This window comes from Galeopterus variegatus, unplaced genomic scaffold (assembly GCF_000696425.1).
Source record: "Galeopterus variegatus unplaced genomic scaffold, G_variegatus-3.0.2 Scaffold1885, whole genome shotgun sequence".
NCBI lineage: Eukaryota > Metazoa > Chordata > Mammalia > Dermoptera > Cynocephalidae > Galeopterus > Galeopterus variegatus.
The window spans coordinates 322,930-344,374 of record NW_007727996.1 but is presented as its reverse complement, the minus strand read 5'-3'; the positions used below and the strand labels follow the sequence as shown (position 1 = coordinate 344,374).

At 50.2% G+C, this 21,445-nt stretch overlaps 1 protein-coding gene across 1 annotated transcript in view; it reads right to left on the bottom strand.

Annotated features, from left to right (window-relative positions):
• Positions 1 to 852: 852 nt before the first annotated feature.
• ERGIC1 (endoplasmic reticulum-golgi intermediate compartment (ERGIC) 1) overlaps positions 853 to 21,445 on the bottom strand; it is a gene marked incomplete at its 3' end in the record, with an annotated part of 136,548 nt that continues 115,955 nt past the window's right edge. Inside the window, exons 6-10 of the mRNA XM_008579444.1 lie at positions 20,652 to 20,776; positions 13,349 to 13,453; positions 8,280 to 8,340; positions 3,688 to 3,788; positions 853 to 1,023 (exon numbers count right to left, since the gene is read on the bottom strand). Coding sequence (XP_008577666.1) covers positions 853 to 1,023; positions 3,688 to 3,788; positions 8,280 to 8,340; positions 13,349 to 13,453; positions 20,652 to 20,776 — 563 coding nt within the window. The remainder of the gene's footprint in view (positions 1,024 to 3,687; positions 3,789 to 8,279; positions 8,341 to 13,348; positions 13,454 to 20,651; positions 20,777 to 21,445) is intronic.

Sequence of the window (21,445 nt, the reverse complement as noted above, 5' to 3'; positions counted from 1 at the left end):
GAAACTGGCCAGTCTTAAAACCATTATTAAAAGTATGAAGAGGTATAAAAGCATAAGGGCCTTCCAATGCTTTATTTCTCTTTTGGCCTCAGTTTCCAAATCTGTGAGGTAGGGATAATCACCCCATCTCTTCCACCTCACCTGACTCTGGCTTACTGAACATCTCCTGAGCTTCTTGGCTGAAACAGGGCACTCTGACCCTCCTGCTCTGACTCCAAGAACATTTTGGATGAGAGGCCAGAAAACAGTATACTTGATAGAAATAATCAGCATAAAAGAAAACTGATATCCACTTGAAGCTGCCCCAGAGAAAACTGGATGTGGTAGAGACAATGGCAAGAAAGAGAAAAGAGAACAGGCAGGAAGGAAAGAAGAAAAACCCTGACAATATCAGCAGCTATAATTGAGAACTGATCATGGAAAAAAAAATGAGTTAAATCTTCACTGTAAAATTTACACAGAAAAGGATAAACCCTGCTAAGAGTAGTTTCCATAAAAATAAAAAAAACTGTTAAAAATCATAAACATCTAGTGGAACCATACAGAGATTTCCTGCAGGAATTAAATGAATTTAGTGGCATTCCCCCTGCAAAATATTTTCTGTCATGGTACTGATGTGTTTCTGACAACATTTCTCAGCATCCTGGAGGTCAAAGACTCCTGTGTTCTGCCTTAGCCCCTACCCCTGCAGGCTTTGTCCTGATTTGGGGAGAACAGGGGAGAGATGCCAAGAGAGGGGAGCCCACAGCAGGCACATGAAAGACTCCTGTGTTCTGCCTTAGCCCCTACCCCTGCAGGCTTTGTCCTGATTTGGGGAGAATAGGGGAGAGATGCCAAGAGAGGGGAGCCCACAGCAGGCACATGGTGGCTGGCCCGAGCCCCAAGCCCTGGGCCACTCACCGTGGTGATAAACCTGTATAGCGGCTGCCGTCTCTCTGTGTACTTGACCGTGATGGGGCTGAGGTCGTAGCGGAACCAGATGGCAGGTATGATGCGGCCCGTGTGGCTGTAGGCGACGTACTCCTGGATAGAGGAAGGGAGCGGGCATGAGAATCAGAAGCACAAACTGTCTCAAGGTGGGTGGGAGCTGGATTGCAGAGAGTCCCCCTGGCAACCCTCCAGAGAGGGCTTTCTTCCCTCTCTCCCCCAGGGAGCCAGACTCCACCGGACCCTCATCTCACACCCTTTCCCCAGAGACCCTAAGCTCTGCCATCCGCATCTGGATAAGCCACGCTGCTGGGGGCATTTCTGACCCTTCCGGCTGTTTGGAAATTGACCGTGTGAGCTGGAAGCTGCACCAGAATTGAAATATGAATCTGAAAGCAGACATGTAAAAGGAAAAGTGTGATTTTTGGCTCAGTCTGAGTAAAGGCCCATCTCCCCCCTCAACGGCTGGGCCATGCAAAAGCCACTCATTTATTCAACAATGGTCTGCTGATCACCTCTGCTGTGCTGGCTGCTGAGGTCTCTGAGGTGAGCAAGCCCTGCTCCATTCCCAGAGGGGGTCACAGCTTGGAGAAGGTGGCAGATAAAAAAATACTCCTAACACTGCAAATTATGTGTGTAAGACAGAGACATGGAGTACTGAGGGGGCCGTGAACGAACGACCAATTCTCCCCTGGGGAATCTGGAAGACTTCCCAAGGAGACATTCTGAGCCACATGACAGATAAGCAGGAGTCCCGACGGCTGTGTGTGTGTAAAATCATTCACTCACAAGTCCCCTGATTGGAGTCAAGGGTTAGTGTATCTCCAGAGTGGCTGTACCAATTTTGAGTCTGTGTGAGTGAGCTAGCTTCTTCAAAGGGGGCAAGAACACAGAACTGGAAAGCCAGAGGGTCCAGCCCTGCCATACACTTTCCTCAGAACGTACACAGCAGGAACTAAAAGGACACTAAGGGCTGATTTAACAGTGTGTCCTTGGGCCAGTCCCTTGCTCCCACAGGGCCTCAGTTTCTCCATCTAAAAACACTTAGGGATCTGCGATGATGGCGCATGAAACCTCTCCAGTTTGGTCACTTTGGGGTGCTAAAAATCTCTGAGCTAGTCTCACTGGACTACAAAACTGGAGACCAAACTGAACCACCATGGTACCCCCAATCCCAAATGCTAGACCTGAGCATTTTTGGCTACTTTCAGGATAACACTGAGGCCTGACCTCCTTCCTGCTGCATTGTTGCTGCCTGCTCACAGGGCAGTCTGGAGCCAAAGCCACAGAGATTGCTGAGCAAGCTCTTCTGGCCACTGGGCCCTTGCCAAAGCCTTGGGGGAGGAAGCCTTGAGCAAAGAAAGATCAGCTTTCTCTAGGGAGGGCTGATGGCGCAGGGTGACTGTCTGGGTCAGAGCCCAGAGCTGAGGGACAGAGAAAAAGAGTGAAAAATAGCAGCAGTATCATTTACCCAAAGCCTTCTTTGTAGGCTAAGCATTTTTGAAAATATTGCCTCATTTGACAGCAATCTTATGAAGTGGAAACCATTCCCATTTTACAAGCGAGTAAACCGAGGCACACAGTGGTTACTTGACGTGTCCCAGATCCATAGCTAGTGAGTGACTGAGCTGGGATTTGAAGTAGAAGTGTGGTCCAGAACCCGTGCTCTGTCTGCTCAGGCCCTGATGGAAAAAACCCACCCATCAGCATCTGTGGCAGAATCTCAATCAGTAGGTTTCAAGAATTTGTGTCCCATTGGCAGGGGCATCTCCAGAGAAGCCTGAGGCTGCCTCAGTTTGACACCGCTAACTGTTGGTCATCCTGTTCCGCTGACTCTGACCATGCTCTGCTTCCCACTGAGGCCTGCCTACTTCCCCATGACTTTGAGTGTTAGGGTCCTGGGACCATCTCCAGAGAAGCCTGAGGCTGCCTCAGTTTGACACCGCTAACTGTTGGTCATCCTGTTCTGCTGACTCTGACCATGCTCTGCTTCCCACTGAGGCCTGCCTACTTCCCCATGACTTTGAGTGTTGGGGTCCTGGGATATCTCTCATAATCAACAGTTGTTAATGAATTGCCATCCTGGTGTGATTCACCAGCCTCGTGATTTTGGATAAAGTGCTTGTGCCCCAAGAGCAGGAGCATCTATTGTGTGCCTGCCCAACCAGGGTTCTGAGTCTGAAGGATTGGGACCAAATACAGAGCTGTTGAGATGTTTGCAGCCCTGGGGGAGCGTGATTTTGGATAAAGTGCTTGTGCCCCAAGAGCAGGAGCATCTATTGTGTGCCTGCCCAATCAGGGTTCTGAGTCTGAAGGATTGGGACCAAATACAGAGCTGTTGAGATGTTTGCAGCCCTGGGGGAAGCCGCCTGCCTTCTCAAACATATATATCTATATGTTGATATAGTTGATTTTCTATATCCCAGTTGATTTTCTCCCCTTGACTCTGTGACCACCACTTTGACAGGTTTTCTTTACCCATCCATAAGTCCTCCTGGAAGGAAGCAGCACAAATCTCACAGGCCGCCTGCCTTCTCAAACATATATATCTATATGTTGATATAGTTGATTTTCTATATCCCAGTTGATTTTCTCCCCTTGACTCTGTGACCACCACTTTGACAGGTCTTCTTTACCCATCCATAAGTCCTCCTGAAAGGAAGCAGCACAAATCTCACGGGTGCAGCCACTTGTCACCTCTGCTGTCTGCCAGCAGAGGGCACAGTTGCACACAGGTTGGCCCAGCTACTGCCCGCGCACCTTGTTGGCCACTGTGTACTGGTAGGAGTACCGCTGCTTGCCACTCTTGTCCTCGTAAACCGTGGGCACGATCTTCAAGATGTAGTCGTGGGAGGCAAGGGCTGTGAGAAGGATACACAGAAAAATGAAGAAGGGGGATGGAGATTGCCTGGCTGGTAGCTCTTTCTATGTCATTTCAATCCTAAACTTGCTTGGCATTGTCAGGGGCTCATTCACATTTTCACACCCCCTCTTTATTTTCTCCCCTTGAATACCAGGAATTGAGAGCATCCACCTGCCAGGATATTTACTACTGCACTGTATAGAATATTAAAATTCTGCCAACAACCCAATGTCCATCAATAGGGCAACCATTAAACAGCAGATGCTGGGAGAGGCTACTTTCCAAGGGTTATGGTTAAGTGAAAAGAACCAAGTTACAGACAGGATGTACAACATGTTTCCATGAATTGCGGGCAGGGGAAGATACCTTCTCTCTGTGTGTAAATATATAGAAGAACCATCTGGACAGATACCCAAACACTATGAGCAGCTTTAGCCTCTGGGGAGGAAGACAGGATTAGGGAAAGATCCTATTTCATTGTGAACCCTCTGGTATTGTTTGAATATTTTTACTCTGAAAACAAGCTGAGTTTCAGTTGTAAAAAGAGCCCACCAACCAGAAAAAGTACATCTATGAAGAATTGATTGATTTCTTTCCTCATTTTCAATTAATGGCAGATCACTTCTTCCTGGATGGCGGTTACTCATCTCTGTGTCCCAAGAGCCCTGCGCAGGGCCTGGTACAGAGTGGACGGTGGCAAATGCTTACTGAATGAATGAACAGATAGAAGGATGACTGGACAGAGGCATGAATGGAAGAACAGATGAATCAGCTACAGATAAGCATGAGGTAACTGGAATCAAACACAAGGCTGATTGAATGCTGGCCCAAAGCTGCCAAATATCACCCAGGAAAGGTATGAATTCTCCTGGGCCTTCTGGGATGCTAAGAGAAGCTCACCAACCTTCTACCATCTTGGGTCAGGGACTACAGAGCTACAACAACACAGAAATTTAGGCCTGTGAGTTCTAGTCCTGGTCTCATAGTCGAGTCAGTCCTGAGTGCTTGGACCCATCTTCTCTAACAGGGCTGGGGAGATGGACGGTATTCATGGCCCTGACGCACACCCCACCCTGCCTCTTCCTGCCAACACCACATCTCAGTAAGGAAAGGACTGTGCTTCCTGAATTGTTTTGAGTTAATTCCTCTGAAAACCCGGGAAAAGCCCTGGGGCCTCAGAGCCAAGTTCATGAAGACCCTAACACCCCTCTGTTCAACACTGCAACAGTTCTAAGATGTCAGAAGCACTGGAATCACCTGGAATTAAAAGGCAGGCACCTGGACCTCATCCCTAGAGAATCCCACTCAATGGGTTGAGGGCCGGGCTAATGCCCACTGCCCCAGGTTAAACACTTGAAATGAATGTCTTACCAAAATCACACCTGTATTATTTTTGTTAGAATACAAAACATAGGTGATCACACAGGAAAAAATTAAAATCACCCATAAATCTACCATACTCAGAAAACTGTGATTCACATTCTCATGTATAAACTTCCAAACTCATGTTTATACAAATATTTATGTTTTCCTAAAACAGGATCATACTGTACCTTTTCCTTATATCTAAATATCATGAATATTTTCTCAGGTCCAAGACACAGAATGTAAGCATTGCAGTCTGTTTCATTCACCTCCTAGAACCAGAACCTAGCCCAGCACCTGGCATATACTAGGTGCTCAATGCATGTTTGCTGCCTGACTGCCAGCGACGGCCTGATACATCATGGTCAGTAGCTGCATGCATCCCATGATGTGGGCATGTGTGACATACTCAACCAACCCCCTATGGCTGAACACTGATGCACTTCCTCGTTTTCACACATAAACAATGACCCAATGAATATGACTTTCCTGGATCTTTGTACAATCCCCTAATTATTTCCTTCGCTTACTCTTCTATGAGTCAGTGGCCATTTTTAAGGCGTTTGATACAATTTGCCAAAGGCCCACTAGAGACACTGTCCTTAAATACACCCACGTGGATTCCTTGTTAGCTGACCACTCCTAGGGACTGCTGGCTCTGACTTGGTCCAGGCAGGCCCACATTCCCTTCAGCTTCTCTCCCTCCATTACCTCACTCCCTCCTTCCCTCCAAACATCTTATTATGGAAAAATTCAAACATAAAGAAAAATAAGGAACCATATAACAAACTCCCATGTACCCACTTCCCAGCTTCAGCGACCACCAATACTTGATCAGTCTTGTTTTGTCCCTACCCCAACCCTGGGGGGGGCGCTCTGAATCTGCATTTTTAAACCAGTAGCCCATGTATATATGGCAAGTTTGTTTTGATTCCAGTTACACCATTCAGGACCAGTTACACAATTCAGGACACAATTCCACATAAGAAAGGTTCACCTTAGATGCTGCTCTAGGGAGTCTCGTTCCTGAAGGTAGCTGTTGACAGCGACGAGGAGAATGGCTAACATTTACTGAGTGCTCACTGTGTTCTGGGCCGTGTTCTAAACCCCTTCCATGCATTTCACTAATCCTCATGGCAAGGCTGTAAGGTGGAGGATTCTCCCCACTTTAGGGATGCAGAAACTGAGGCTTAGGAGGAATTAAATGACTTTCCCCAGACCACAGGGCTGGGAAACGGTGGAGTGGGGCTGTGGAGTCCGCGGTCCTCATCACCACACCGCACGACCATGTGGCAGGGGCTCTTCCACAGTGGTCTCCAGGGTGTGACCGCTCATCACTTCTTACCATTGATTATACACCTACCAAACCCTGGGTACTGGGCTGGGTCCTGGGGACAGAACAGTGGGCAAGGCCAAGTCCCCAAGTTCACGGAACTTATGTTCTAGTTGGAGTGACAGCCAAGAACAAGAACATTTCAGAGAGTGGGATGTGCTAGGAAGAAAAATAGGTTTGTCACTAGGAGTGAGGATTACTTTGGATATGGCGGTCAGGGAGGGTCTCTCTGAGGTGGTGGCATTTGAACTGAGACCTGAATGACAAGAAGAAGCCCCCATCGGAAGACCTGGGCACAGAGGGACCTGTGAAGGCAAAGGGCCAGTGGGGGGACTGAGCCTGGGAGCTGAGGAAATAAAAGCCAGCCCTACCCCTGGCTGTCTACTGCTTGATCTAATACTCTTCTCTCCAGTTAAGCCAGCCCGTCCACACTGTCTATCTGCTCTGACATTCTGGGGCCTTCTTGGCTTGATCTTCTTCCAGTGTCAAGCAGCTGAGGGTCCATCCTCATGGCAGGTGTTTGTGAATGGCCACCTTGGGACAACACGCTACCCTCACACAGGAACACTGATTATGCCACTGTATGAAGAATTATCCATCTCTGTTACAACCGGACATTTGCATCAAAACAAGGAGGCACTATCCACCAGAAAGGAGGTACCGCTGTACACTCGTCCGTTGCCGGAGGCAGCATGAACAGACACACACCCAGCTGGAAAGCAGCTGGATCATGTAAAGCAAGCATATCAGACTCATTCCTGTAATGGTAAAAAACTAGAGACAACGGACATTTTTAACAAGACCATGCCTGAATAAAGCACAGCAGAGCTACGATGAGCAACTGTGCCTCTGTTATAATTGGAAAGTATAAAAATGTGGTTATATAACAATGCCAAGTACAAAAATCAGAAGGTAAATTGCTAACTAAGCCTTGGAAAAACAAAACGGACTTCTGCTCACAGACAAGGATTTCACAGGGACAAAGTGAAATGAAAAGTTGGATTTGTGTCAAAGGGCAGGTCATGGAGGGATGTTTTCTTTTGCTTGGATTCCCAACTGTGGGAGAGCAAATGTATTTTAGGAAATAATAAGAAAAGCCATACGGGTGAAAAAAGGTGAGCTCAGGCGAGGAAATAAGAAAAGTCAAGGCAGCCTGCCCAGCAGGATCCAGCAGGAGGGGGGTCTGCTTGAGCAGACAGGCTTCTCAGGCCTGTTCTGTGCACATCCCAGGGCCCCATGGGCATGTGCGCACACGTGTGGGTAGGTGTGTGTGCACACATGAAAACACTCTTCTGCCTGCTTGTGGAGATGTGGCACCTCTTTAATCTGGGCTGAGGGAAAGGACTGCAGGAGGAGGCTTTGTTGATGGGAGGGGTCGGGGAGGTGCCTGCGTGGTCAGACCTGACTGGGCCACCTACGGACCTGTACTCACAGTGCGACTTAGAGCCAGAATAGATTCTGGCCCTGCCCTCACTTCCTATGGGATCTTAGGTGATTATCTCAACGACGAACAATGATGTGGCAGTGGTGATAACAGCAATAACAACAGCTGGTATCCACTGAGCGCGCATGACGTGCCAAGGGACGCCACATACCTTCCCTGGGGACAAGTTGCTTTTCTTCCCTTCTCCATAAGATGGGAATAATTCCACTTTCCTCACAGGCTGGCTGTGGGAATGGAGCGTGAACTTCCCTGCCTCGGAGCAAGTGTATGATAAGCATTCCTGTCCCTCTGAGCTCCCCCTTTCAGGAAACTTGGAGGAGAAGGCTGTTTCCAGCTGGGATACGTACGGTTGGAGGTGAGTCTGTCTGCTCCCCCAAGAGCGTTGAAAGCTCCGTGAACGTTCTGGACCTGTGGAGAAGCACAATGAGGGGACAGTGCCCAGGACGCTGACACCTCCAGGCCTGGCCCTGGCTGTGGGAGAACAGCCAGGTGCCACCTGCTCCAAGAACCTTACTCATGTGTAAATGGGGGATCCAGGAGGGTTTGTCTTGTAGAGAAGCTGTGGGGAGGAAGAAACAGCACAGGCCTGGCACACAGTAGACATTAGCTTGCTTCCCATTTTGAGCACCTACTGTGTGCCACTCTGTCCTGGCCACTTCATGTCATCTCATTTAATGCCGCTAATGATGTATTGTTGGGCCCATTTTACAGAAAAGCAAACCAAAGCTTGGAGAAGCACCAGTACTTGCTTAGTGTCCTGCAGCTGGCTAAGCCAAACTCTGAATTCAGGTCTGCCTGACTCCTAAGGCTAAACTCTCAGCATTAAGCCAAATAGAAAATTCAAGTAAAGGTGGATTCTGGGTCTCAGCAGGCTCCTCCTGAGAACCCCACAACCCTCTGAAAGGCCCCTAGCAAAGCCCAAGATGGGGGTGCCTTAGAGCCGCTGGCCTCCTACTGTGTCTGTGAAGAGACCCCTCTTCCTGGCAGCTGGCTGTGCTGTGTCCCCCCAGCAGGGGCTGCTGTAGAGTGGGGCTAAAAGCCTCATCCCACCTCTTCTCAGAGGATGACGGGAAAACAGGTTAGCCTCAAGGAGCATATAGAGCAGGACAAGGCACACAGGTACATGGAGCATGCCACCATAGGCTCAGTCAACAGGGGCCACTGAGCTAGACACTCTGGAGGCCTTCCTGGAGGAAGTGACACTGACATTAAGATCTGGAGGAAAGCAGGAAGTTAATCGGACATGTAGCCTGTCCAAGCCTGAGCCTGGAGACTGAGGAGCAGAGGCCCACATGGCCCCAGAGAGGAAGCAGGGTGAGGTGTGGGAAGGAGGGGAGATCACAGAGGTAGGTGGGAACAGGCTCCAGGAGCAGTGGACAGCAGGTGGGTAACCTGATCCTTGATCCCAGTCTCGGGTAGCTGATGTTTATGGGGCACTTAACAGAACTGCACACTCTCAACAAGCCCAGAGGAAAGGGAAGGCTGTCCATTTACTGCCTTGGGACTGACAGTCTGAAGACCTGATTTCTAACCCACAAGGGTGGTGGTTATGGAGACAAGAGTGTTAGAATGTTCCCTTCCACTGTCACGTGTCACAGTTTTATCTCACATTTATTTGTACAATTATTTGATTAACATCTCTCTTCCCCACTAGACTAGAAGCTCCACACAGGCAGGGACCACCCTCGTTCTCACCAGTGTTCACAAGGCCTGGCACATAGTAGGTACTCAATAAACAAATGAACGTATAGGCAATGGATGGGCCCTCAGCCAAGTTTTGTAGATTTAAGAAAAAATCAAGTTTCCACCGCACTAATGACTGAGCAGAGGGCTGCTGCTGTCCTGTTTTGCCACCACACGTGTCAGTGCAAGACTGCTTCCCCTCCCTCATCAGCCCCTCCTCTCCTCTTCTCCCCTCTGACCTGCCATGGCCTGGGCCCTCATCTTCCCTGGCCTGGGATGCAGCCCTTCACTCACCTCCCTGTCTCCTGTCTTGCCTCATGGGCTGTCTTCCTCACAGCAGACGGGACCCCAACCTGACCTGTCAGTCTCCACCTTCCTAAATCGAACACGGGTTTCTCACCCCACATAAACCCCAGCTCCCTGCTCCCCTGTCAGCTGACTCTGAGGAGCCCTCCCTTCTTCCCTGGGCCTCTGGCATCTCATGTATAGAATGTCATACTGGTGTCACGGACATTTACTGATCCATTTTGTTGAAAGCAATTTTAAGGGTCTTTTATATAAAAATGACCTGTTGCATGGTCATTGGAATGGGTATTAGGAAAGGGTGATATCTGAGACACCCCCTGCTCAGGAACCATTTCCCTATCCAGTGCCTAGCCAAACTCTTCTTACTCTTGAGGACTTGGCTTAGATGGCACCTTAAGGGTCACCTCCTCTGGGAAGCCCTCCCTGATTTCCCAGGGTGATTAGGAAAGGGTGATATCTGAGACACCCCCTGCTCAGGAACCATTTCCCTATCCAGTGCCTGGCCAAACTCTTCTTACTCTTGAGGACTTGGCTTAGATGGCACCTTAAGGGTCACCTCCTCTGGGAAGCCCTCCCTGACTTCCCAGGGTCGGGGTACTCCCCTTTCCTAACATCATTGTCCAGAATCCTGTGCTTCTCTTGCCTTTAGCACTCCTTGATCTGTACTATTGTGTGTATTTACATTATATCTCATCTTCACTTGAGGGGAGAATCCTGTATTGTTTATTCATTGCTGTAAACCCAGGGTCCAGCAAGAGCAGAAAATTTAGAGGGTCTGATGAATACATGACTATATAAGGGACAGTAAGGGAGGACCCAGGGCCAAGACACACCTGGTTTCTTGCAAACCGTGTGACCTTGGACAAATTATGGAATCTCTCTGATGCAGTTCCTTATCAGAAAAAATAAATCCCATCTGACACCCTTCAGGGGGTCTTCGTGAAAATTAAACAGTGCTCTGCAGGCCAAAGGTGTCAGAAGTCCCCTGTGTAGAAGGGTGTGGTACAAAGACTGGGGTCAAATTCTGGTTGTGACACTAATGAGCTGCATGACCTTGGGCAAGTGACTGTACCTGTTTCACCAATTACACCCTGGGGCTCGCAGTGCCCACTTTCCAGGGCTGTTGTGAGGATTTGGTGAGTTAGTGGGTACAAAAGCAGCCCTCAGCCCCACGGTGTCAGAAGTCCCCTGTGTAGAAGGGTGTGGTACAAAGACTGGGGTCAAATTCTGGTTGTGCCACTAATGAGCTGCATGACCTTGGGCAAGTGACTGTACCTGTTTCACCAATTACACCCTGGGGTTCACAGTGCCCACTTTCCAGGGCTGTTGTGAGGATTTGGTGAGTTAGTGGGTACAAAAGCAGCCCTCAGCCCCACAGACTGCCCATGTTGTGTCAGCCCCTGTCCCATGGGGGTGGTGATCACCCCAGGTGTCTGTCTCTTCCATAGCTGTGTGAGCCCTTTGAGGGCCAGCAGCATGTTTTATCCTACGGGGCCTGGCACAGATAACAACAATGGTAATAGCTAACCTCACTGACCGCTCACTCCATGCCCGGCATTGTTCTGAAAGCATTATTAACTCATTCTACCTTCACAACAGTCCTATGAGGCTGGTGTTATTACCATCTCCATTTTACAGATGAGATAACTGAGGCCTAGAAAGAATAAGTAATTTTCCAAGAATAAATAATTTGTCCAAGTGGTGGAGTCAAGATTTGAACCCAGAGTTCGGGTCCCCATATTGGCAAAAAAAAAGTGATTTGAATGAAGAAAGGCAGGCTCGGGAACCCAGCCTCCCAACCTCTCCATGACGGTCCCTTAGGTTGAGAGATGGGTGTGACTGGCAGATCCTGTGTACATTTGCCTGCATGGGTGAGCCCAGGGTCCCAGGGTGGGCTGTGTCTCACTGGGTGTGTGGTCAGGGACTCTGGCCCATGGCATCCTGGGAGGCTGGTCCTTCTGTTTCTGAGGTCTGTGCCCAAGAAGAAAACCTCTTGGATCCCCAAAAGGAATGGAAGGGTGTTGACTGGGCTACTCAGGCTGGGCACAGAGTGCCTGGGGAGAAGAAAGCACAAGCAAGCGGATTGAGCAGACAAAGGAAGTGTGATTGTGAATGTGCTCGACAACGTGCACGTATAGCCACAGCTGCGTGGCAGATGTACCCTGTGTGCTTCTCTCAAATTCCTCCTCTGTAAAGTGGGGGCAATAACACACCTACCTCTTGGGCTGCTGAGAAGCTGAAAGAAGACTGCGCTTGTAAAGCATGGTGCCTGGCACACAGAAAGCATTCAACCCATATCAGGTATCACTTGTTGTGAGTTGTCCTACGTGTGAACGGGTAGCGTAGCCATGAGCGTGTATGAGTCTATACAGAAGAGGTTCCAGCCTGGGTAAGTCTGTGCATGTCTCTGGGTGGTGTGTATATGTTCAGGGAGGAGTCTCAGGGTGTGAACATGAGCACACATGTCAGGGCACACCTTTGAGTATGCATCTGATGAGAGTGTGTAAGTCTGAGCAGATGTGTGTGCACACATGTGTTGTAACAGTGTATGTGTGTGTATTTGTGGGCCTGCATGCACATTGCCATGCTTGGAGGGCACCTGCCAAGCATCCTCAGTCAGGAAATCAGGAGTCATGCCAAGCAAGGCTTGGGCCAGGACTCCAGTGTCCTAATTGCAGCACTGTGGCCTGGAGCAATCACACCCTACTTCTGAGCCTCGATTCCCTCTTTGTAAGATAGGGTGTAATAGAATTTACCTTCGGGCTGCTGTGGGGAGTGGAGAAGAGAGACAACATCAGTGCCTACCTGCCTGCAGCATCAGGGAACAGGTGGTAACCATTTGGTTCCTTTGCTGTGTGTTTAAAGCAAAGAGCCTGCGGGTGCTGCTGCCAGGGGAGGAGACTGTCAGCCAGACCTGCCAGAGGTGGCCCTCTTGAAGACAGCAAGGTTTCTCAAGATACTCCATTTCCTGCATTATCCCTATTTAATGAGCAGTAAGGCAGAGATGGTCGTGAAGGGGAGTGGGCTGGACCGTGGAGTCACACAGACCTGCTGGGGGACCCTGTAAAAATGGCTTCTCTGAGCCTGGCCTCTGTGTCTGTAAAATGGGATGCTCCCACCTACCTCAGGAGGCTGCATTAGCAGAGAAAGCGCTGGCACTTAGCACACTTGGTAGTTAAAGATGAGTCTCTTTCTCCCCAGACTCCAGGTCTCAGCCTGAGGTTCCGGGCACAGGGCAGTGCTGAGGAAGCTGCAGCCTTGCACGCAGAAGGAACAATAAAGAGGAGGTGCCTGATGAAGTGGAGCCTCAAATGGGCGACCTCTCAGGAAGGCCTCTCCCTGTGCCCAGGGGGCAGAGTAGGCACCGGGTGACAAAGCCCCTGTACACCCACCCCTGGCCCCACCACCTTGAGTGTCCCTTGCTCACCTGCAGTGTGTCCCCAAAGGAGAGCTTGTGGATGACATGTGTCATGTCCGGGTTCTGTGGCTGGGCTGTGGCACTATGTGTGGACACGTGGAAGTTGCCGGGGACCTGGGAGAGAAACACAAGTTTCAGGAGTTTGGTTGACTATCCCACAGGGTGGGGTGCCTGAAACTGTCAGCTCCTCCTTCAAAACACACCCAGTGTCTGACTCCGCCTCAAGCCTCCCCTGGTCCCCTGGTCCAAGGTCCTCCCTGGATGGACAACGAGGGCAGCCTCCCCTGGGGCTCCCAGCGTCCACCCTCCCCCCAGCCGAAGCCTTTCCCCAACAGTGATCAGAAAGATCTTTGTAAACCCTGTGTTTATTCTGTCATTCCTCTGCCCACAACCCTCCAAGGCTTCTGTCCTCTCAGAGTTGAAGCCCATGTCATCCCAGTGGCCCAGGGGCCACACACTGCCCCAACCTCTCTGCCTCATCTCCTAACACTCTCTGCTCTGCTCACACCCATCTGGCCATGCTGGCCTGCCCACCTCGGGGCCTTTGTGCCTGTCGCCCCCTTACTGGAACCCTTTTCCCCAGGGCTCTCCTTCACTTCCCTCAGGCACGTGATCAGGTATCCTCTCATCAGAGAGGCCCTCCCTGTCCACCTGTCCAAAGAAGCACCTGGTCCCCCATCCCCTTGCGTGCTAAAAGCACATAGCATCACCTGCCATCCTACACTTATCTGGTCCTCACTGTCTGCTCCCACTAGAATGTGTGGTCCAGGCCAGCAGGGATTTTTGTCTGTTTTGTTCCCTGCTGTACTCCCCAGACCCTGGCAGACAGCAGGTGTTCAGTAAATATTTATTGAATGAATGAATGAATGAACAGATGACATTTAATCCTTTGGCTTTGGCACCTGAGAATTCCCATTTTACAGAAAAGGAGACTGAGGCTCAGAACAGTGAAGAAACTTGCTAAGGTCACATGTCAAGAGCCAAGTTTTGTCTTTTGGACATGCTGCTCCGTCCTGTTGATGATGCCTAGATGCCACCCACCTCAGCAGCCCTGCGCTGATGGCCACATGGAGCCAGTCCTTCAGGAGATTCCAGGTTGGGGGGAATGACCCAGACAAAAGCCCGGCCCTGACAGAGCTCCTGGACTGCTGTGATACAGACTTGGGACAGACAATGAGACCCTGTGTGATCCACACTGGCCTAAGAGGGATGTACAAATTGTGCAGGCCACAGGGAGGACCCCTGGCTCAGGTGGGGGTACAAGGCATGTTCAGGGAGAGCTTCCTAGGGGAAAGGACACCCTTGTGCTAAGCCTCTGAAGTTGAGACTGCATTACTCAGGAAGACAGGGAACAGCATCTGGGCAGAGGGAATAGCATGAACAAGTGTGGAAGCCAGAAACCATCCAGTGCATGGCACATCTAAGGAGCCAGAAGAGTGTGGTATTGTTGAGCCCCAAATAAGAGAGGGGTCTGGGGGTTGGCAGCAATGGGAAACAAAGAGGCACAAGAGGGAGTGGGGCTGCTTATTAAAGGCCCCAAATGCCACACTGAAAAACTCAGGGTTCATCTTACTCCAGCCTAATGAAGATTGAGTGAACTGCATCAAACGAAGGAAGACAGCTTGTCATTTAGCATGCAGCAGTCTATGTCTGTGGCTTTTGCAAGCATGTCTGTTTCAAACACAAAGTTGACGACTTCAACAGGAATACTGCTGTCTTCAGCAGGGCCTGAGCTTTGGAGTGATGTGGAAGGTATCAAGTGGACAGGGCATGGTCCCGGCCTCTTTGGGCCCACAGTTGAGTGTGCTGTGGGCTGGAGTGGAGAAAGGGATAACCCATCGGGTCTGGGGTGGAACAGAAATGACACCTTGGCAAGACCTCAAGGGACAGCAGTACCCACTACAGGGACCCCTTGGTAGAGCAGTGGCTCTGAATTCTACACATGGGTTCAAGTACAACCCCACTTTCTAGCTGGGGGGACTCTGGTAAGGTCAGTAACCACTCTGTGCCTTAGTTTCTCCATCAGCAAAATGGGGATAGTAACCACAGGGGGTTATTGGGAGGATTAAATGAGGTGATGAGTGCAAAGCAGTGGGCAGTTGTTATGTGGTCAGGTTTATAGCATTTGTCATCAAAGCCAATAGAGAAGGGCCCTTCCAGAAGAGGAAACAGCACATACACAGGTGGAGCATGAGGAAAGGCCCCCTGTATTTAAAGAAAAATATTTAAACTCTATTTTCACTGATATAAATAATATCTGGATACATTTTCATTACAAAACATTCATGTGATACAGTCAGAACCAAAGTCCCTGTTGCCTACCACCCCCGGGAATAAGAAGCCGATAGTCTCCGGCATGTAGTGACGTGGGCCTCCTGTGGATTGGGCCATGGGCAGAGTCCAGAATTGGGTTTGGGGCCTGGGCCTCATGTTCCCAGAGTTGGGTGAGTCAATAAGGCTGGCTCCCGAACATCTGCCACCCGCTGCCGGGCCCCGCGAGGCTGTGACTCAGTAACCCACTCCCGCGCCACACCAGATCCATCACAGGTGGCTGACTCATGCCAGCACACGCTGGGCTGAAGAAAGAAAAGACGACGCTTTTAGAGCCTGTGACTGAGGAACCTACGTCAGTGTCTCCGGTGGATTTTAAAAACATATAGCTGGAGCCAGACCCCATTCCCCCCACCCCATCCTGCCCTCCTCCTTGGTGCGGGGGTGATTAAGCGAGGTTGCCATGTGGTCTCACGTGGGGGCAGCCACTGCAGCTTCAGACACACAAACGCTGACATCTGGCTGCTGGCCTACTTCCCGATGGGTGGATAAGGAGGCCCTGTGACAAGTCTCAGCCTGATGTCGGGGGATGATGGAGTGCGGGTCCACACCGGCTCGTCATCACAGCACGCTCTCTGCTGGCTTCCTTGTCTGAGCACCCCTCAGCGGGCAGCTCCTTGAAGGCACAAACCTTCAGTGGAGGAGAGTGGGTGGCGGGGGTCTCCACTCCCTCTGACGGTCGGGGGCAGAGGGTGGCCTGGGCTGTGACCTGGAGTACACAGGCATGATTGGGTATAGCACGTGTAACCGGGATGTTGGGAGAAGCAGCAACTGGCAGCAGACTTGGAATAAAGAGGGTTCAAATCCTGGCTGTGTGACCTTGAGCAGGTTACTAATCTCTGGTGCCTCAGTCTCCTCAGAGCTATTGTTGTGGAAAGAACCCCACAAGGGGTAGCCATGACATGAGGGCCTGTGTGGCCCTTTCATGGAATCCCTCCCCTGACCAAAGAAGGCCCGTTTCTTGGATGTCCTCCACGTACATTGTATAAGCACACTTGTATCCAGGTGATGTGATGGTGGCTGCCAACCGATGAGGTCACGGATGCCTCCCACCGACGAGAGGCAAGGAAGGCCAGGAAAGACATTGTATAAGCACACTTGTATCCAGGTGATGTGATGGTGGCTGCCAACCGATGAGGTCACAGATGCCTCCCACCGACGAGAGGCAAGGAAGGCCAGGAAAGGGGCGCTGATGCCCATCCAGTCACTTCTGCATTCAGTGCTTTACGTATTTTAATTTGAGCATGTCTCACAACCTGTGAGGTCAGTGTTATTATTTTTTAATTTTTTTATTTTTTGCGGCTGGCAGTATGGAGATCCAAACCCTTGACCTTGGTGTTACAGCACCACAGTTTAACCAACTGAGCTAACCAGCCAGCCCAAGGTCAGTATTATTTTCCCCATTTTACAGATAGGGAAACTGAGACTCACAGAAGCTAAACTGCCCATAGTCACTCAACCAGTGAGCATCATAGCCAGGACCTTGACCACAGGTATGTCTGACCTCAAAGGGCAAGTTCCAGAGCCAGTGGGGCCCCAACATGGCCCATGTAAGGGGAGCAGACTGCAGCCTTGGGCATGTTTGCCAAGAGGTGGGCGTGTGCAGTGGCCTGGCATGGAGACCTGAATAAACATGGTCTCTCATTGCCCACTGTCCAAAGGGTACATTTTTTCTTTTAACCCAGGTGCCCAGGTGATCAGACTTCTCTAGGGGAGGCCCTAACCACTGACAGCTGTGTGTTTGCTTATCTTCAACCATCACTCTTGGACAGGCTGTCCCTCCCAACCCTACCCCAGGGGCCTCTTCCTTTATTCTCCACCAAGGCACCCCCTTCACTGTCCCAGCTGCTGCTTTATCGCAAGCGTGCATTTACTTGTTTGAGTGTTTGCCTGTTTGTGGGCTGTTACCCCATTAGACACTGTGAGTGCCACCAAGGGCAGGGACCATGGCTGTTTCTTTCTGCACAGAATCTCAGTGCCAAGCACTCAGCAGACACTCAGCCTCATGGATGTACCAAAGGCAGGGACCACAGCTGTTTGTTTCTGCACAGAATCTCAGTGCCAAGCACTCAGCAGACGCTCAGCAGCACAGATGTATAAGCGAATGAGTCAGAGGGAGGAGCAAGAGACATAAGCCTCGGGGAGGAAACAGGCATGAGCAGCAGTGTGATGAGGGTCGTGAGAGAGAGTACTTGGGTGGCAGCAGAAGGTGACGGAGGGCTTCCCCCAAGGGACTACATCAACAGACCTGTGGGTGAGCAGCAGTTCCCCAAGAGGCTGAGGGTGTGGAGGCACAGCAAAGACCTACCCCCAGTCCCACCCGCCGACAGGTACTGTGCCCACACCCCTGCCCTCCGTCCTTTCCAAAGCCAACCCCCCAGCTTGTGGCCTGGATCCACCTCCGCCTTTGCCTCCCAAGGACGTGGCTCCTGCAGCGCCCGTTCTCTCCCCATCACCAGCTTTCCCTGGATCGCTCTCTGCAGCACACAGACGGGTGGTCCACCCCGGCCTCGACTTCCTCAGTCTTGCAGCAGCACCCCTCCTCTCTGGTTCTTTTCTAGATTCCAGGCACCCCCCAGCCCTTGTTTCCTCCTGCCTGTTTGACCGCTCTTTCGGACACCTTTTGTTATCCCCTTTACCTCCCCACTTCTAAGTGATGGAGTGCACGAGAAATCAGTCCTCAAACTCTCGAGACCTCAGGTTTTTAATGTTTTTTGTGCTATGGACGCCCCCCTTTGCCAGTCTGGTGACACCTATGTTTTAAATACTTAAAATGTTTTAAATGCATAAAATACATAGGATTATGAAGGAAAGAAATTATATTTAAATAGTAATTAAAATATTTTAAAAACTATATTTGAATATGCTTCTTCATTAATGCATCAAATAACAAAACCTACGAGTAGGTCAAATAATTACTGTAATTTCAAAGTAGTAATGAATGTAAACTGTATCTCAAGATTACCTGCAATAATTGTGATGTGATATAAATATTGACAATTTCTGTTGGTGATAAAGTCATGGACACTACTAATATTACTATGGTTTGTTGCCTGTATTCATTGCAGAAGATAATGCTAAATTTAATTTAAGTTATAGCTTAGTAAAAATAAAAATGTAGGGTCAGCCCATGGCTCACTTGGGAGAGTGTGATGCTGATAACACCAAGGCCACAGGTTCAGATCCCTATATAGGGATGGTTGGTTAGCTCATATGGGAGAGCATAGTGCTGACAATACCAAGTCAAGGGAAAAAGATCCCCTTACTGGTCATCTTTTGGAAAAAAATAAAATAAAATAAAATAAAAATAAAGATGTAATTTTTCCCCATCCAAGTTTGTAGACTCCTAGACTTTAATTTGTACTCCTTGGGGGTGTCTGTGGGCTCCAGGTTTAGAACCAGGTTCTACACCCTCTCCCTAGGTAATCTTGCTTAGACCAATGGTCCTCAAATTTTAGTGGCATTAAAATCTCCAGGAGGGCTTTCTATGACACAGATTCAGTAGGTCTGAGGTGGGGCCTGAGAATCTGCATTCCTAACATTTTCCCAGTTTCAGCTGAAGCCTAAGAAGGCCATGCAGCTTCTGCTTTAGCACTTAGGGGGCCCCTGAACCAACCTGCTCAAGAGACTACAAGGCGTAGCCTCCCAGCTACCCATCAGCGATTGTGAGAAGGGAGAGCACATGCCCTGTCCAAAAGGGAAAGCTGTTCCTTGGTGCCAGATCATTGTCCCTAAGGAATGTGGGCCCAGTGTAGTTACAGCTTCTGACTTTTAAGAGCTGGAAGTCTGGACTCTTGATCTTTTAATATTGGCTCTGATGTGCTTAAATGCTCTATAGGACAAACATAACTTGTCTTTGGGCTGGCTGCAGCCAGTGAGTTTGCAACCTCCAGTTCAGGTACCAGGGATTAGAGGAAGGGGCATTCTGAGCAGAGGCTGCAGGAGGGCAAGCAGAATTCAGCAGTGGCCAGGGGCTCAATTTGGCTGAGACTGGGAAGGGGAGTTGTGGGACATGCGTGGCTGTGTGACCTCAGGCGAGATACTTAACCTCTCAGGGTCTCAGAATCCTAATCTGTAATATGGTGCTACCTCACAGGGTTGCTGAGAGGCTCCACTGTGACAATACTGAGCTAAGAAGGGCCAGTACATGCTAAGCAATCCCTGCTGGCTCCTGTGGGGATTCCTCAGCCCTCCCAAGTGCACTGTACCTACAGGTCTGAAGCTCCTGGTTCTAGAGACAGAACAACAGTGATACTGGAGTGGTCCTTTGGAGCGGACAAGGTATTTTCAAACCCACCCTGTCTCACTCACCTCTGCTTTATTCCTCATCGCAGCACTTAGCATCCACTGAAACGTTTTTTAGTTCATAGATTGTCTGTCTGCCTCCACTAGAATGTAAGCTTCACCAGCACAGGAATGTTGCCCATCAATTCAATGCATTGCCCCAGAGCCTACAACCGACCCTGGAATGTCAAAGGTGCTCAATAAAAATATTTTTGAATGAATGAATGTGTATTAGCTCACTTAATCCTCATGCAAACTTTGTGAAGGGGATGGTATCATTATATTATTACTACCATCACACCCTCAACCTGAAGGTTGAAAAACTTGAGGCTAAGATGGGTCAAGAGACTTGTAGGGCATTGCTGGGCCAAGAGGGGATAGAGCTGGGACTTGAATTCAGGGTTTGGGGCTGCAAATCCTAAGGTCTTCTCACCACCCACCATCTCCCCTACTGGGGAGGGAGGAGAATAGCCCTTCCTGAACCAGCCATTAGGGGCTGAAAACCCAGGGAGCCTGGAACCCCCTCCCAGATTCTTAGCAGGAACTTCCAGGCAGCTGGACACAGACCCTTAGCTTGCCGGGGGCTCTGCTGGGGTCAGGTTGAGTGGGTGCACAGCTCCACCAACTGGTTTCCAGGGAGGGAGGGGCCGGAGGGAGTGGGGAGCAGGTAAAATGGGCCCAGGCAGGGTCTCCGTACCTTGTTGATGCTGAACTGCCCCTCGAAGCGGCAGCCGGCCCCGTTATTCAGCGGAATCTTCATGGAGTTGTCAATGTGGCCCACTTCGTGCCTGCCCATCTCATCCTGTATGTCGAGCCCGACCACTGCAGGAGTCAAGGAGAGAGGAAGGTCACAAACATCCAGAAAAACAGGAGGATAGAGACCAGCCCCTTCCTCTACAGGAGCCCTCGTTCATCTACTGCATGGTCATGCTGGGCCCTGGGCCCTCCAGGAGGTCTGGTGTCCAAAGCCACAGAGAGGAAGCCAGCCAGCAGAGGAGAAAGTGATCGCTTGGCTAAGGAAAGCAACCTCTGAAACATTCCCAGTCCCACAGAAACACCACAAAGCCCCTGCCACTGCCTGCTGCTGAAGAGGAAGGGGGAAAAGAGTTGGGGGAAAGCTGTGGCTCATAGGGCCAGAGACTGAGGACAGGAGGGTGATGACTCTGCTAAATGCAGGGCTGAGGGGAGGCAGGAGACAGTAGGGTGAAGAGACGGGACTGTGGGGTCCTCCACGCTGGTCATCTGAATCCTGGCTCTGTCATCTATGGGCTGTGCACCCTGCCTCAGGTACTTAACCTCTGGATGCCTCAGTTCCTTTCTCTGTAAAACGGGTGGTGAGAGTAGAGCCTTCCCTGGAAGATTATGACGATCAAAGAGTTAACACGTGCAGAAAACGCTTAGGAAGGACCTGACACACAGTAAGTGGGACATGCTTAACAAACGTCAGCACTCACTGCGTCTCAGACAGTTGCCGGGTTCACTGGCTGAACG